This window comes from Humulus lupulus, chromosome 6, assembly GCF_963169125.1.
Source record: "Humulus lupulus chromosome 6, drHumLupu1.1, whole genome shotgun sequence".
NCBI lineage: Eukaryota > Viridiplantae > Streptophyta > Magnoliopsida > Rosales > Cannabaceae > Humulus > Humulus lupulus.
In genome coordinates this window covers 207,104,752-207,122,865 of record NC_084798.1, presented here as the reverse complement: position 1 = coordinate 207,122,865, position 18,114 = coordinate 207,104,752, and the positions used below count along the sequence as shown (strand labels likewise).

The following is an 18,114-nucleotide window of genomic DNA, read 5'->3' as shown; positions in this document are numbered from 1 at the left end:
GGATGTATGGGTCTAAGTTCCCATCAAATGGAGATACGTGGGGTATCCTAAACCCATGTGGAAATTGCGTGTTGGAGATATGTGGGGCAAAAGGCTCGAGCTCCTTGTCAGAGTCTTCAGCCTTACCCCTGTTCCTTTCATCCTGAAGGAACTTGAACGCCCTTTCAAGCTGGTTAATTCTCTCCTGGACCAAGTCCACTGGAGGATGAGCTTGTGCTTGGGGGGAGCTGGTTATTAATTATAAAAACCCCAACTCCTTTTCCCAGTATAGGGTTATACTGATTCCCATATGTCGGCTATTTTCAACTATTCAAATGGTCGCGCAAATCGGGGTTTGTAGGATTGGCTTGCCCCCGGTTATGGTTCAAGTGATCTCGAAGGTCAGGATGATTGCCCTAATTCCCAGTATTCCTGGGCTCGGTATTATATATGCTTACAGACCTAGTGTGATCTGAGCTCCCACTTATGAAACTAACGTTTCTCTCTGGCTAAGGGGCTCGGTGGTTACGAGGTGGATCTTCCACTAGCCTCATCGCCCCAGTCGTTTGTGATCTCGACACATGGCTTCCCACCGGTTGGGCAGCCCTATGCTCTCGAGTCGCCTCCCTCTCGCCCCCATGTCCAGGTCTGGCTCGACGATTCCCATCTTGACTGCCCCTACGAGAGGGCCATAGTGTAGCACCCACATTATTTTGATATATATAGCCAATAATCACATGATTGCATTGCATTACATATCATACAATATGTATAATTTGAGCATATGCATATTCTTATAAGTGTTTTCATGTATAAGTATAAAAGTTGTGTATGTGATGTCTATATGTATGCTCAATATTATTAACCTTGTGGCATTTGAGTTGTCTTTTATGGGTGTTTGATGTGCTCAAGATATAAGAAAGTATGAAAAATATGGACAAGGCATGGAATTAAGTGTTGAAAGTGAGATATAGAAGGCAAAATAGGTTAAGTAGTGGAAAATAGTACAATGTCGATTACTAGTATTTCGGTGTAAAATTGAGTATTTATGGATTTACCAAATGTAATCGAGGTAGGATTAAGGTCTCATTGATGATGTAAAAATGGTTTTAGAACCATTAGATCAATTCTTGATGGGAGGTATACATAATCAGTGGTATGGATGCAAAGTCAAAACGAGCTTAGCATAAGTGCGCTACGCTCGATCGGGTAAGCATAACTATTGGGTATGAAGTCATATGGACCTAAGGTTTGGTGTGAGTGTTTTACACATAAGGATAATAGGCCTAGCAGATGATTAAGTCGAAATTATTGAAGTGATAAGGTTTTCATAAGTCAAAAGGTGAAATGATGAGATGAAAGGTGTCAACTTTTGACAATAAGGCTAAATCATTGAAAATAAGGAATTTTCATCAAACCTTATCACTTTGCACGACCATTATTCTGAAAAACAGAGAGAAAAGAAAACCAAAAACCATTTCTTGGCTGGTTTGAAGAAATTCTAAGGAGATCCAAGTGAAAGCAAAGCCAAAGAAGTAGATTAAGCTTAGTTCTAGCCTTTTTATGGTAAGTTCTTGTACTTGGAAGTTAAACTATGTTTTTAATTTTTCTGAGAACTTATATATGGTGTTTTATCATTTTTAAGATATTTCTTGGGGTTTCCAAGTGGTTTGAGGTTTAGAAAAGCTTGAAGAGATTGTTTTCGCCGAAAAGTTGCTCGGTAAGTGAAATTTTGTGTTTTATGAGGTTTTTGGGGTTCTTGGAGTACAAGATGATTTTTGGTTATTTGATTGAGTTTATAAGAGAGTATATATGTTTATAAATGTTTGAATATATGTGGAGACTCATTTAATTTGGGTGATGATCTAGGAGATAAGAATTTTATCAAAATCGGTATATGATAACTTTATGATGAATCATGTTGGTATTTGGGATATATGGTTATGGCAGGTTAATTGATGTTGATTATTGGTGTATTTTGATATTTGAGGATAGCTAAAATTAAGGGGAAACTCTGTCAAAATTTCCCCAAATGTCTAAGATAAATCTAATGCTCGATCTAGGTGGTTTAAGGCATTTTAGGCATGTTTTGGGTATGAAATTTGATATGAAGTCTTATGGGTATTTTTTTAAATGAGAGTTCAATGTATTACTGCCATCATTATGATGAGAAATCCATGCTATTGTCAGGATAAGCACATCAATACCTAAGACATCACTTGTTACACGGTGAAATATATTGTGGACAAAAGGTAAGTAAAGTACTCAACTGCAACACAAGAATTATGTGTTATGTGAAAGTATGCATTATATGAATATTTTGTGAGTAAGTGGTATTAACATACAGTGACACTTCATCATAAATTTGTATGCATGGCATAATAGTGATATGGTAAATTATTATATGATATAAGACCATGCATGATATTATGATGATTAATTATATAATGCCTTTGCAAGTTTTGTGCAACATAAAAGAAAGTTGTAATAAGAAGTTTAAGTTCAGTGCCACTGTTTTGAAAAGGCAAATGAAAGTGTTAATAAGTGTAAACGGATGCCTATAGTAGGCTTATAGTGGCTGCCCAATAATTTGGGCTAGGTTTAGTGAACCAATTATATTGTTTGCCATATTTCCGTTTTTATTCTCCTCCATATGAGTTATTGTTATATGTATTGACACCACAGTGTGTGGCCGCCTTAACTCTTGAGCCTGACGGGGCAACGATGGAATAAGGTTTTTAATGTGCCCTACTGTGGTGAAGGCTAGCCGGAGGAGAACCCATGGGATTTTGTATTATATGTGTAACAAGCCCTGCAGGCATTGACCAATTCAAACAGTGTGCACAATATTAAGGGGCCCAAAATTTAAAAAAAGAAGTTGTATATGTCCATTGATATTGGGTAATCATTAGCATTGCATGCATTACTTTGCTTACTGAGCTTTAGGCTCACAGTTGTCTTGTGTTGCAGGTAGAGAAAGAAATATGTGAATGATATGAGGAGAACTGAAGCATGGTCCTGACCCTGATTTGTACATATGAACACATCGACCTTTTTGTGGGTTATTTCAGTTATCAGTGAGATGTTTGTAATAAAGTGTGAAGTTATGTTTTGAAAATAAATTGGGTTATTTAATACTTATGTATAATATGTTTGAGACACACTTTATGTTTAATGTAAATAAGGTGAAATAAGTTTTCAAGTTTAAAAAAAAAAAAAAAAAATGTCCAGACTTCCGCAGAAATAAATTATGATATAGTTTTAAAACGTAACACCTCAAATATGGTTTTTAACTAAAATAAGTGAGGGTGTTACAAGTTGGTATCAGAGCGCCATGGTTAAAATGTTCTTGTAGACCGTTCATATGTACACATTGAGGAAAGGATAATGCTCAGTTCATCTGTAAGTTTTATGTGTGCATTTATTATGTGCTGGTTGCATGCATCATGTGCTTTATTGGCTAAATGACATAAGTTATGGACATTTTGTCTTAAAAGATATATAATAACACAGATGGATCATGAACATGGAATTGGGGCTACTGAAGGCTCTTGCAGCAATAAATATGAACAAGAAATGGCTCAACTTCGAGCGGTAGTGAATAGACAGGCTGAACAAATTGAGAAGTTGTTAGCAGAACAACGACAAAGGCAAGCACCAACACCACCTACTGAAACTCCAACACCTCCACAAGCTCCACCTCCACAAGCTCCACCTGCAGTGCACCCCATGGAACCATTATATGAACGGTTCCGAAAACAACGCCCACCAGTATTTGAAGGTAGCACTGACCCACTTGACGCACAAGACTGGAAGAGTTCTTTAGAAGACATCTTTGAGTTCATGCAACTAAGTGACAGGGAAAAAGTTTCTTGTGCTGCACATACACTTAAAAAGGATGCTAAGATCTGGTGGGAAGTGGTTAAGCAGACTAGAGAAGTGAATCAGATGACTTGGGCAGAATTTGAACTGGTCTTCAATGAGAAGTTTTATAATGAAGCTGTGTTGACTGCCAAAGTAAGTGAGTTCACTAGATTGCAACAGGGGAATCTATCAGTGGCTGAGTACGCCAGGACATTTGACCGGTTAGCCAAGTTTGCACCAGACTTGGTTAACACTGAAACTAGTAGAGTGAATCGCTTCCTGGAGGGTCTACAACCAGAATTGGCTAGAGATGTAGATATGGGACGTACAGGGCCTCTTTCTTATGCTCAGGCTGTGGAGAAAGCTTTGAGAGCTGAACATAGAGAAGAAAAAATAACAAAAGCTAAAGCTGCTACTAGCACGCCTCGTAGAGACACTCCATTCAACAAAGAACAAAGCCGCTTTCACAATGACAACAAAAGAGGGGCCCAGAATTTCCAATTTAGACAAGGACAGAATAAGAAATTTAAAGGAGGTCAGCAAAACAGGCAACCTGGATTCCAACAAATGCCACGATGTCAAACTTGTGGAAAGAATCATTTCGGGGAGTGCAGGCTTCTAACTAAGAGCTGCTTCAAATGTGGCAAGGGGGATCATTTTATCAAAGATTGTCCATTGATGAAGAACCAACAAATGAAGGATGAACCTCAGAGGACAAATGCTAGGGTGTTCACGATTACTCAGGCTGATGCTGATACCAACAACTCTGTTGTGTCAGGTGATATTTTTGCATCTGGTATTCTCACTCATGCATTAATAGATTCAGGTGCCACGCATTCATTTGCATCATTGACATATGTAAAAAGGTTGGGTGGATCGTGTGAAAAATTGTCAGAAGTTTTTAGTACAATGTTACCATCTGGAGAGATTCTGTATTCTACTCATTGGTTGAGGGGGGTTCCTATTTGCATTGATGGTAGGGAATTATATGCTGATCTAATAATGTTAGAGATGGCCGATTATGAGGTGATTTTGGGTATGGATTGGCTTTCAAAGTATAATGCCACTATTGATTGTAGAAGGAAAACAGTGATATTTAAGCCTTCGGAGGAAGATGAGTTTATGTTTACTGGAGCGACATCGAAAGGTTGCATTCCATTAATTTCTGCTATGAAGGCCAGGCGACTGTTGGAAAGTGGATGTGTGGGTTATCTCGCCAGTGTGGTTGACACGTATAAGGAGCAAAAGTTAAAACCGGAAGATGTACCGGTAGTTAGAGATTTCTTAGAAGTATTTCCAGAAGATTTACCGGGATTGCCTCCAGACAGAGAAATTGAATTTGTGATTGAGCTACTTCCTGGTACAGCCCCTGTGTCCAAGGCACCTTATAGAATGGCACCAGCAGAACTAAAGGAATTAAAGATACAATTGTAAGAACTCCTGGATAAAAAGTTTATCAGGCCTAGTTTTTCACCATGGGGAGCTCCGGTGCTATTTGTGAAGAAAAAGGATGGGACGATGCGAATGTGTATTGATTATAGAGAATTGAACAAGTTGACAATCAAGAATAAGTATCCACTTCCTAGAATTGATGATCTTTTTGATCAATTACAAGGAAGAGGAGTGTTTTCAAAGATTGATTTGAGATCTGGGTATCATCAATTAAAGATTAGAGAAGAGGATGTACCAAAGACCGCATTTCGAACTCGGTATGGCCATTATGAGTTCCTTGTGATGCCATTTGGATTAACTAATGCTCCAGCTGCATTCATGGACTTGATGAACAGGGTGTTTAAGGACTACCTTGATAAGTTTGTAATAGTGTTTATTGATGATATCTTGGTGTATTCTCGATCCCAAGAAGAACATGAGGAACATTTGAGGTTGACGTTGGAGAAATTAAAAGAAAAACAACTCTATGCCAAATTTAAGAAATGTGAATTTTGGCTAGAGAAGGTGGCATTTTTGGGCCATATAGTCTCAAAAGATGGTATTGCGGTGGATCCATCAAAGATTGAAGCTGTTAGTAAGTGGAATAGACCAACAAATGTTTCAGAAGTAAGGAGTTTTCTGGGATTAGCAGGCTATTACCGAAGATTTGTTGAAGGATTTTCCAAGATAGCAATGCCATTGACACAACTCACGAGGAAGAATCATAAGTTTGAATGGACTGAAGCTTGTGAGAAAAGTTTTCAAGATTTGAAGCAAAGATTGGTTTCTGCTCCAGTACTTACTATTCCATCTGGATCAGGAGGACTTGTGATTTATAGTGACGCTTCAAAGCAAGGTTTAGGGTGTGTGTTGATGCAGAATGGCAAAGTCATAGCTTATGCTTCTAGACAATTGAAGGACTATGAACAGAAGTATCCAACACATGATCTGGAGTTGGCAGCAGTTGTTTTTGCACTAAAGATTTGGAGACATTATCTGTATGGTGAGAAGTGCGAAATATATACCGATCATAAAAGTCTCAAGTATTTCTTCACTCAGAAGGAATTAAATATGAGACAAAGGAGATGGTTGGAGCTAGTGAAGGATTATGACTGTCAAATACTTTATCATCCTGGAAAAGCAAATGTAGTTGCAGACGCACTGAGTAGAAAGTCTCATGGTAATGTGTCATTTTTGAGGAAACTGACAAGACCACTTCAGGAGGACATGTGCAGAGCGGAGATTGAGGTGATCACAGGAAGATTATCAGTGATGACTATTCAGTCTACCTTGTTAGAGAGAATCAAACAAGGTCAATGTGAGGATCCTTACTTGGTGGAACAAAAAGGTGAATTGGAAAGTGGGAAGGTCAATGAGTTTAGTGTGTCATGTAATGGGATGCTAAAGTTCAAGGAAAGAGTTTGTGTCCCTAATAATGAGGAGTTGAAGAGAGAAATCCTTACCGAAGCTCACAATACCTTGTATTCAGTACATCCGGGGACGACCAAGATGTTTAATGACTTGAAAAGACACTACTGGTGGCCCAACATGAGAAAGGATGTGGTCGAGTTTGTAGCCAAGTGTTTAACCTGTCAACAAGTGAAAGCTGAACATCAGAAACCTGCTGGTTTACTACAACCAATACGGATACCAGAGTGGAAATGGGAAGAGATTACTATGGATTTTGTAGTTGGATTGCCAAAGACTTCTAAACAACATGATGCTATCTGGGTTATAGTAGACCGATATACCAAATCAGCACACTTTCTTCCGGTACGCATGACTTATACTATGGATCAGTGGGCTGAATTATATGTTCAAGAGGTTGTTAGACTTCATGGAGTGCCAGTATCTATAATTTCAGACCGGGATGCTCGATTTACTTCATTGTTTTGGGAAAGTTTGCAGAGAGCATTGGGCACAAAATTGAAGTTTACTACGGCATATCACCCCCAATCTGATGGACAATCTGAAAGGACCATTCAAACTCTTGAAGATATGCTTCGAGCTTGTGTCCTAGATTTTCAAGGATCATGGGAGAAGTATTTGTGTCTGATAGAGTTTTCTTATAACAATAGCTTTCATGCAACGATTGGTGTAGCACCGTATGAAATGTTATATGGCAGAAAATGCAGATCACCAATTCATTGGGATGAAATGGGAGAAAGAAAGTATCTTGGTCCAGATCTGGTCAGAAGGACAACTGAAGCAGTGGAGAAGATAAGAAAAAGAATGTTAACTGCTCAGAGTAGGCAAAAGAGTTACGCTGATCGAAAGCGAAGAGATGTGGAGTTCAACATTGGGGACAAGGTATTTCTGAAAATTGCCCCTATGAAAGGAGCAATGAGGTTTGGAAAGAAAGGGAAATTAAGCCCAAGATTTATTGGACCTTTTGAAGTATTGGAAAAGGTGGGAAAGGTAGCCTATAGACTGGCATTACCGCCATCACTGTCAAATGTCCACGATGTTTTTCATGTCTCATTATTGAGAAAATACGTGCCAGATCCTTCACATGTGCTAAACTACGAGCCAATAGAAGTTGAACAAGACCTAACATATGAAGAAAAACCAGTGAAAATTCTTGACAGAAAAGAGAAAGAGTTGAGAAATAAGAAGATTTCACTGGTTAAGGTCTTGTGGAGAAGTTCAAACATTGAGGAAATGACATGGGAACGGGAAGATGAAATGAGATCTAAATACCCAGAGCTATTTGGGTAAGAGAAATTTCGAGGACGAAATTTTTATAAGGTGTAGAGGATTGTAGCACCCACATTATTTTGATATATATAGCCAATAATCACATGATTGCATTGCATTACATATCATACAATATGTATAATTTGAGCATATGCATATTCTTATAAGTGTTTTCATGTATAAGTATAAAAGTTGTGTATGTGATGTCTATATGTATGCTCAATATTATTAACCTTGTGGCATTTGAGTTGTCTTTTATGGGTGTTTGATGTGCTCAAGATATAAGAAAGTATGAAAAATATGGACAAGGCATGGAATTAAGTGTTGAAAGTGAGATATAGAAGGCAAAATAGGTTAAGTAGTGGAAAATAGTACAATGTCGATTACTAGTATTTCGGTGTAAAATTGAGTATTTATGGATTTACCAAATGTAATCGAGGTAGGATTAAGGTCTCATTGATGATGTAAAAATGGTTTTAGAACCATTAGATCAATTCTTGATGGGAGGTATACATAATCAGTGGTATGGATGCAAAGTCAAAACGAGCTTAGCATAAGTGCGCTACGCTCGATCGGGTAAGCATAACTATTGGGTATGAAGTCATATGGACCTAAGGTTTGGTGTGAGTGTTTTACACATAAGGATAATAGGCCTAGCAGATGATTAAGTCGAAATTATTGAAGTGATAAGGTTTTCATAAGTCAAAAGGTGAAATGATGAGATGAAAGGTGTCAACTTTTGACAATAAGGCTAAATCATTGAAAATAAGGAATTTTCATCAAACCTTATCACTTTGCACGACCATTATTCTGAAAAACAGAGAGAAAAGAAAACCAAAAACCATTTCTTGGCTGGTTTGAAGAAATTCTAAGGAGATCCAAGTGAAAGCAAAGCCAAAGAAGTAGATTAAGCTTAGTTCTAGCCTTTTTATGGTAAGTTCTTGTACTTGGAAGTTAAACTATGTTTTTAATTTTTCTGAGAACTTATATATGGTGTTTTATCATTTTTAAGATATTTCTTGGGGTTTCCAAGTGGTTTGAGGTTTAGAAAAGCTTGAAGAGATTGTTTTCGCCGAAAAGTTGCTCGGTAAGTGAAATTTTGTGTTTTATGAGGTTTTTGGGGTTCTTGGAGTACAAGATGATTTTTGGTTATTTGATTGAGTTTATAAGAGAGTATATATGTTTATAAATGTTTGAATATATGTGGAGACTCATTTAATTTGGGTGATGATCTAGGAGATAAGAATTTTATCAAAATCGGTATATGATAACTTTATGATGAATCATGTTGGTATTTGGGATATATGGTTATGGCAGGTTAATTGATGTTGATTATTGGTGTATTTTGATATTTGAGGATAGCTAAAATTAAGGGGAAACTCTGTCAAAATTTCCCCAAATGTCTAAGATAAATCTAATGCTCGATCTAGGTGGTTTAAGGCATTTTAGGCATGTTTTGGGTATGAAATTTGATATGAAGTCTTATGGGTATTTTTTTAAATGAGAGTTCAATGTATTACTGCCATCATTATGATGAGAAATCCATGCTATTGTCAGGATAAGCACATCAATACCTAAGACATCACTTGTTACACGGTGAAATATATTGTGGACAAAAGGTAAGTAAAGTACTCAACTGCAACACAAGAATTATGTGTTATGTGAAAGTATGCATTATATGAATATTTTGTGAGTAAGTGGTATTAACATACAGTGACACTTCATCATAAATTTGTATGCATGGCATAATAGTGATATGGTAAATTATTATATGATATAAGACCATGCATGATATTATGATGATTAATTATATAATGCCTTTGCAAGTTTTGTGCAACATAAAAGAAAGTTGTAATAAGAAGTTTAAGTTCAGTGCCACTGTTTTGAAAAGGCAAATGAAAGTGTTAATAAGTGTAAACGGATGCCTATAGTAGGCTTATAGTGGCTGCCCAATAATTTGGGCTAGGTTTAGTGAACCAATTATATTGTTTGCCATATTTCCGTTTTTATTCTCCTCCATATGAGTTATTGTTATATGTATTGACACCACAGTGTGTGGCCGCCTTAACTCTTGAGCCTGACGGGGCAACGATGGAATAAGGTTTTTAATGTGCCCTACTGTGGTGAAGGCTAGCCGGAGGAGAACCCATGGGATTTTGTATTATATGTGTAACAAGCCCTGCAGGCATTGACCAATTCAAACAGTGTGCACAATATTAAGGGGCCCAAAATTTAAAAAAAGAAGTTGTATATGTCCATTGATATTGGGTAATCATTAGCATTGCATGCATTACTTTGCTTACTGAGCTTTAGGCTCACAGTTGTCTTGTGTTGCAGGTAGAGAAAGAAATATGTGAATGATATGAGGAGAACTGAAGCATGGTCCTGACCCTGATTTGTACATATGAACACATCGACCTTTTTGTGGGTTATTTCAGTTATCAGTGAGATGTTTGTAATAAAGTGTGAAGTTATGTTTTGAAAATAAATTGGGTTATTTAATACTTATGTATAATATGTTTGAGACACACTTTATGTTTAATGTAAATAAGGTGAAATAAGTTTTCAAGTTTAAAAAAAAAAAAAAAAAATGTCCAGACTTCCACAGAAATAAATTATGATATAGTTTTAAAACGTAACACCTCAAATATGGTTTTTAACTAAAATAAGTGAGGGTGTTACACATAGTGGTGCAGCCTCTCCTACCTGGTTCCTATGAGGAGCTGGCTGTGGTGCCTCTTAGATTGGTGAGGGGTTTCTTATAGGAGATGGTGGTGGCCTCCCATTGTTAGGCCTGGAAGGTTCGGAATTGGCCCGGATAGGTTTTGAGTTGTTCCTGACTGCTTCAGGGTAAGAACTCCGAGCTACTGGAGGAACTCAGTTATTCCCTATTCCTGTAGACACTTCCACAGTCGGATTATCAGTAGCATCAGTTCAAATATTTCTCCTAGGGCGTTCATTGCCAGGGTTTGCCTTGGGCCTCAGCTGAGCCTGCTGGGCCCCTTGCTCAACTTTCCTGACGGTCGTGCTCCCTCGTGGACGTCCTCTCAGCCTCTGGGGTGGTACCTGGACCTCAGCAGTCTGTTTGGCCAATTCTTTGTTGCGCCTTGTAGCCTCTGCCAATTTTTGGCGCAGTTAGCGATTCTCCAGTTCAACAATAGGAATATACCTCTCTGGATTATAGTAAAGGTCCTCGTCAGGCCTGGGAGCAGGTGGTCCTTGGGAATCAGAGGATGCACTCCCTTCCTCTGGGCCATGGTCAGTCATGGGCTGCTTCCCAGGTCGGCGTGGATAATCTTCAGTGCGAGGAGTTTGCTCCTCCGGTATTTGGGGCAACGGTCGCCCACCAGTATTGGGGTTGTTTGCAGGGGCCATTGATAATTCAGGAGGTTTCTGATTAAACAATCTAACGACTTGCTTAATGCTCTCAATGAAAACACTAAACTGTTGACGCCATTTTTCGTCACCTTAAATCTGAAGAGCACTAAACAATGAATTAAGAAAATAAAGAAGAACAATCGGAATTTTACGTGGTTCAACATTTAAAATCTGCCTAGTCCACGAATCAGTATTATTGATTGGTGGTATTCTCTTAAAGCTTTTACAAAACAATTTAGCAAAGTATTCTCAGTACCAAATTGTGCGTATCTACAAATGAAATTCTCCAGTCTATTTATAGACTGGTTAACAAAATATCTTCCATTTATTTCGGGAAGTTACAATCCAAATTTGAAATAAATATAATTAAATACATCAATTATATAATATCTCATGATAACTGGAATTTAATATCAGATAATAACAAATCCCTAAGAAATAAGGATTTCCTAACAACAACCGTGTTCAAAGTGGGTTACCGACCTCGAACACACAGTTTACACACCTTCGAGATCGACCAACATCACGAGCTCGTCATTCTAGTTAGCCTCATCCTTAGCCAACAATTTCATCGAACTTAACATTCGGAGATCAACCTCTTCGAGCTTGCAATGAATACTCGAATTGCACTCATATGCATCGGAGAAGATCCATCCTTTCGAGCTTGATGCTTAAGCTCGAATCTTCTTAACTGGTGCTCAATCGCCAATAGGAACAAGTCAGAAAACATGTAAATTTATACAAGTGTTGAGCCCTTACTTGCCATTTTCTAGCTTACACATTATGAGCCTACATTTCGATTCTCATTTATGACGATTTTGAAATTTAGATGTAACAAAAACTAACTAAACGATTGCAAGTTGTATCTAATATATACATATATATATAACATCAACTTCAAATTTGACTTCATAAATTTAAATATATAAAACAAATGTTACATTTGAGTTTTAACCAAACATGCAATAGTTGGTAGCATTTCTTAAATACTGTCCTATTAAGTGATATATATATATATTACTAAATCAAAGCCAATTGTTATAAGTAACGTATAGATTTGTTCGGCTACTTTATTCAGTTTGGTAGATTGTAATTAATTAATTAATTGCAATTGTCTTTGTTTTCAAAGCAAGACAAAGAAATCGACGGCCATACTAAGGTAAATAAAAGTATATATATCTCAAGAGATAGAGAGATACACATAAGAATAAGAATAAAGTCCCGATCCCTAATAAAGGGCCTACATCAATTAATATATTTTAGAGACTTTTTCAATATACATAGTCACACTACAAAAAATGACACTATTATTGAGAATAACAATATGGAGGATCATTAGTCTAGCCAAATCATTCACTTATTCCGGCTAATAGCTTGGCTTTCTAAATTTGGTCAATTTCACTTCTTTATTTTTTTTACTATTAGCAAAGACTTTGTCGTTGTTAATAGTGTGTTTATTATAAAAAATGTTCTTCTAAATCTTTTCTTCAAAGATTTTTGAAGTAGAGATAATATGTAACATGGATCATATCTGAAGACAATTACTGTTATAAGTTTTTAGATTAACATTCGAGTTAATTGATCTAGCAATCTTTTCTTTATGATCGTAAGTCACGTAATTTGGAATGTAAATCGTGCAGATCCGTATGAGAAAGCGTAGTGTGAATTTTGACCATTTAGGTTTTAATTGGCATGGGCTAAAATTTTAAAGTTTTAGTAATATTTTTTTTTTTTATTTTGCACACTTAATTATTTTTATTATTATTTTTCTTTTTGCCGGATGATCAATGGTGTTATGAGTGTTGATCCTTGGAGGACCATAATCACAACTGGTCCTTCCTAGCTAGTACTATAGTCCCAATCTACCGACTTCAAGAAACCACATATACATGATCATGATTCAACCTTGATCATTCATCATTGATCATAGATGGTGATGTGTTGACTCAACTACTTATTTCTTTCTTATTTATACAAATACATAAATATTACAGGTTGAAACATAATTTCGGTCTACAATTTCTACCCTAAAAAAAGACCAACTATATATTCGATTTTCTAGGACAAGTGAAGATTAGGTAACAGTCAATGAAATGTGATAAAAGAGTTCCATTGCAAAAGCATTTAAAATGAATAAATTCAATAAACCACAACTAATCCACTTTCACTTTTTCTTCATTTTTTTTTAAAGAGGACTTTCTTGTCCAATCTGGATTTATTGTCAAAGATTAGTTTCATAGAATCTTACCCATTTAAGAAAAATTATACAAGGTGTCAAAGGTTTGGAAGGGAACACATATATTATATATACCTATGATAAATTTATGTATTAATTTATTTATGATCAATTAGACTATAGTACGTACTTATGTCCCCATATATCCTTTTTGCATGTCACGCAAAATATGTGGTCATATCTTCACCATATAATATAATTCAAAAAATATATATTTTGTAAATGAGAGGTAGGTAATTAAATTTATTATATAGACATAAATATAAAATGGAGAAGATATGTGTAGACTTTAATGCAATAAGTTAAGTGGTCATCATTATATTAAATAACTAGCTAGAGCATTGCCCCATGTGTATGTGAATGGAGGATCATGTTGTACTGTTTGTTGTTGTCCACCACACCGATCCCAACGTTTACTAATGCTATAAAATATATAGTAAAAGTACACATTATATATATACATATATATATATATATTATCCAAGCTACTTTTAGGCTTGAATATTTTGGAATTAATGTGTCATAAAAGCTTTGAAATTTTGGACAACAGAGGGTTTGATTTCTTTATTATTCATTTTTTTTTTAAAAGTTGAAATTTTATGATTTCATGAAAATGTTATTTGGAAACAATGTGGTTTTACAATTTTGAATCTTTTATTTTATTTATATTAATTGGATAGTTATTTTCTAGATAAATTAAAAAGAAAATATATTGTTAGTATTTTTCAAAAACAAATAAATTTTTTTTAAATAAATCCTATTATTTAATAATATTTTTTTGACCGTGTATATTGTAATTATTTACATTATTCTACAAAAGAATTTTAAAAAATCTGAATAATTTACAATGCTGAAAATTAGGTTCAAATATGTTGTTTTCTACGCACATAAAACTAATCACGCGTACAACAACTTGTTTTGAACTGAGTTTTCGGCACTATAAATTATTTAGAAATTTCTAAAATTTGCTAGATGCTCTAAATAGTTACAATATACACAATCATACAAAAAATCATGTCGAATACTATTCACAAACAATGTACTCTTTTTGAAGCCCTAAAGCATATTTTCCCTATATATATAAATTATTTTCAAATTTTAAATCAATCACCTCCTAGCTACCTAACATTCACATGACAGGATGACTTCCCTATATGTACATGTGTTTTCATATAATGCACAACTTCTTTATATAATAAAATATGAAAAATAGATATATTTATTTAATTCTTTATTTAGATTTTCACTTCCATTTAAAGTATAGAAACAGAAATAGTTTAATAACAAAAATATTATGATCCACCTTATCAATATGACCTTACGATCGAATACACAAGAATATCATATAGACTAATCTCTTCATACATTTATACATGTTACAATGTTATATATATGGAGTTTATTTGACTAAAATAATATTTAGCCACAATTTATATACTTAAGTTTTTGAAGTCTATTTAATTATAATGATACTTTTTATTCACAATTTTCTTTTCTATCTACAAATTATGTTGTCATTGAAAGTAAGAATTTTTTTTTTAGAGTTTATAAGATTAGAATATCACCATGAAATTAATAGAAAAATAATCATCAAAGAAAGTTAATTGTTTGGAATAAGAATAAATAAAATTATTTATAAATATACTAAACTAACTATATCAAATTTGAGCCCAATAGCAGTGGTGGAGCCAACTTCTTTTTTTTTTTTTTTTTTAAATAATAGGAAACAGCTATCACATTCTCCCCTGAGCCTAAGCAAAGAGAAAATACTAATAAATAAAAGTGTGTATATATAGGTTTAAATTATTTTATTCTTATATGTCAAACAAAATAATTTTTGACCGTTTGAATTTCATCCAATGACCACAATAATTTATATTTCATACAAAATTATTAATTTTAAAAAAATATAAATATATTAATAATAACTTTTCGAACAAAAATTTATAAAGTTATATAACAAATAATGGCACATTTCAATTTAATACAATATTTGGTTGTCATTTAGTGAGTGTAAATGAGTTGGGTTGGTTTTGAGTTGGGTTGGTTTTGAACCTGACATGAAGATCTCACTTTAAGAATAATGCCAATGTTGTTGTAAGTCCAATAATTCTATGCAATTTATTAAATTTGTTTGGTTTGGGTCGACTTAGATAAGATTGTGTCTTTAATTATAGTTTTGTTTTTATATATATTATTTAGTAATTTTGATCTTACTCTTAATAATATGTACATTTTATTCTTAATTTCTGTTTCAATCAATTTTATTTGTCTTGATTTCTAGAAATTTGAACTAATATAAAATCTATCCATTTAGCTGTCTATAAGAGCACTCCCAATAACTATTGTAAAATATATTTTTCTTCAAAAGTTTTTTAAAATTATCCTTCAAAACTTATATAATTATTTTTTTGCCTTTCTTTCTTAAATGGAGATAGTATGGATATTTTTTTTTAAAATTACTATGTAAAAAAAAAAAAAAAAATTGGTGATGTATTTTAAATTTCAATGATAAATAAACTTATTGGAGCAAGAGTGTGTATAGGTATAGCTCTAATGAGCCAAAAGCAACATATATTGTTTGACTATTTTATCCCATAGGAACCAAATAAAGCCTGACATGAATATCAATTAAGTTCCGATTAAATACAACCATAAAATTATGAGCATTTCTACTTGCCCATTATTTAGTAAATGCACAAGATTACTCATTCAACTATTATTGAGTAGATATAAATAAGGGTTTATGCCCTTTTAGACCTATGTTTTGGCTTAGTTTGGACCCTGTGTTTTGACAAATTACTTTTTGGATCCTGTGTTTTATAAAATAGTTCAAATAGACCCCTAAATCCGATTTTGATCAAAGTTTTTTGAACTAAAATCACAAATAATCCATTAAACTAACAACTCAGGATAAAAATACAGTCATTCTGCCTAAGAACTGTGTTGTTATATTCAATTTTTTGTTCATCAAAATCAGGTTTAGGGACCTATTTGAACCATTTTACCAAACACATGGTCCAAAAAATAATTTATCAAAACACAGAGTCTAAACCGGTAATGAATCAAAACACAGGGTCTAAAAAAGTATAAACCCTATAAATAAATCTTCAAAATCTTTTACAATACAAAAATTAATGTTATATTGAAAAATAATCTACATTTTAGTCGGTGACGCCTTGTGTTTGTGAATTAAAACATTGAGACATTATGAGAACTAACGTCTTATGCACAAACACATCGGTCTATCATGTCGATATCTCATTCTCTCCTGTTATTGCACTTATGTAACCGGACTACCAATTATGAGTAATCATGTCTGATTATTAACACTGATCATCTACAAAACTTGTTTATGCTCACTAATCAACAAGACCATTTTCCATGTTCACATGGTGCACAAGAAAACAAACATTAGAGGTTGTCTTGAATAGCTGTTACACAAAAGGTCTGCAAATACAGTGGCTGCCCTGCCCTGCCCTCTAGGCAACATGGTTTGCAACACAAAAGGAGGGTCTCATCTGAATGGTTAACTTGTCTTTTGGAAATTAAGAAATTAAGTTTTCAGACAAAAGAAGAAAATTTAAAATAAAATAAAATAAAAACAAAAATACTATAGTTTCTTAAGAATTTAGAAATGCTAATATTTAAATGTTATTTTTTAAAATACCAATATTTAGTTGCAACTTTTCAAAGCTACCAAAACATTGCAGAAGAAAGAAGAGAAGAAGAAGGCCGTATGTTGCATTAGTTGGGCCAAGTTCTTATGTTGTGATTTTATAGCCCAAATTGTATTTTCATACCTTGGGCCCGAAAGCAATATTTTTGTGAAAATCGCATGTGAACGTTTAGTAATAACTTTTTGAAAATTAAAGTTTCACAAAAATATAAATCTTGGGTCAGAGAGAGAGTAAAAAAAAATGGAAATCTACAAAAATACACTAAAAGTTAAAAAAAATCTGAAAAATACGGTGCATTACAAAAATACAAAATTTTTGGATAAAAACACGGAATGGCAAAATTGTAAATATGGAGTGGCAAAATTATAAATAAAAGCTGTAAAATACAATTTTTTGTGATCAATGTTTACAAACTAATAAATATCTGTTACAAACTTGTAAATATCTATTACGTGTTTGTAAATAGTATTTACAAAATCAGTTATAGAATTGTAGATTTATTTTTATTTTTTTGTAGATAAAACTTACAAGCAAATACGTAATTAAATTTTTTATTTTTGTAACAATAATTACAAATCTAGTTTTACAACTAAGAAATATATTTTTGTAACTAACATTTACGAAAATATTTTATAGTTAAGAAATCATAAACAAAATATACATAAAAATATTATACTTTTCAATATTGTTACAATATTGTATCAAAAAATTACATGAACCATCATATTTATGCTATACAACTTAAAAATACAAATTTAAGATATTCATTATTTATAAAACACTTTATTAAATATATATTTATATGAAAAATGCGGTTACAGAGTGGTGAAACACAATATTTTTTAAAAT

At 33.9% G+C, this 18,114-nt stretch overlaps 1 protein-coding gene across 3 annotated transcripts; it reads left to right on the top strand.

The window, feature by feature from the left end:
* The first annotated feature begins 1,314 nt into the window (after positions 1–1,314).
* On the top strand, positions 1,315–5,292 carry LOC133783048 (uncharacterized). Of its 3 annotated transcripts, XM_062222576.1 has the most exons (4): positions 1,315–1,545; positions 1,625–1,699; positions 2,170–2,231; positions 2,950–5,292. In XM_062222576.1, the coding sequence occupies exon 4, from the start codon at positions 3,493–3,495 to the stop codon at positions 5,275–5,277; it is 1,785 nt and encodes a 594-aa protein (XP_062078560.1). In that variant the 5' UTR covers positions 1,315–1,545; positions 1,625–1,699; positions 2,170–2,231; positions 2,950–3,492; the 3' UTR covers positions 5,278–5,292. The 3 variants fall into 3 exon arrangements, with proteins under 3 accessions (XP_062078560.1, XP_062078559.1, XP_062078558.1); XM_062222575.1 differs by having other exon boundaries at positions 1,315–1,699; positions 3,493–5,292; XM_062222574.1 differs by having other exon boundaries at positions 1,315–1,699; positions 3,477–5,292.
* Positions 5,293–18,114: the final 12,822 nt, after the last annotated feature.

Excerpts from the sequence above, each read along its gene's own strand:
- LOC133783048 (XM_062222576.1), top strand. The coding sequence starts at position 3,493 with ATGGATCATGAACATGGAATTGGGGCTACTGAAGGCTCTTGCAGCAAT.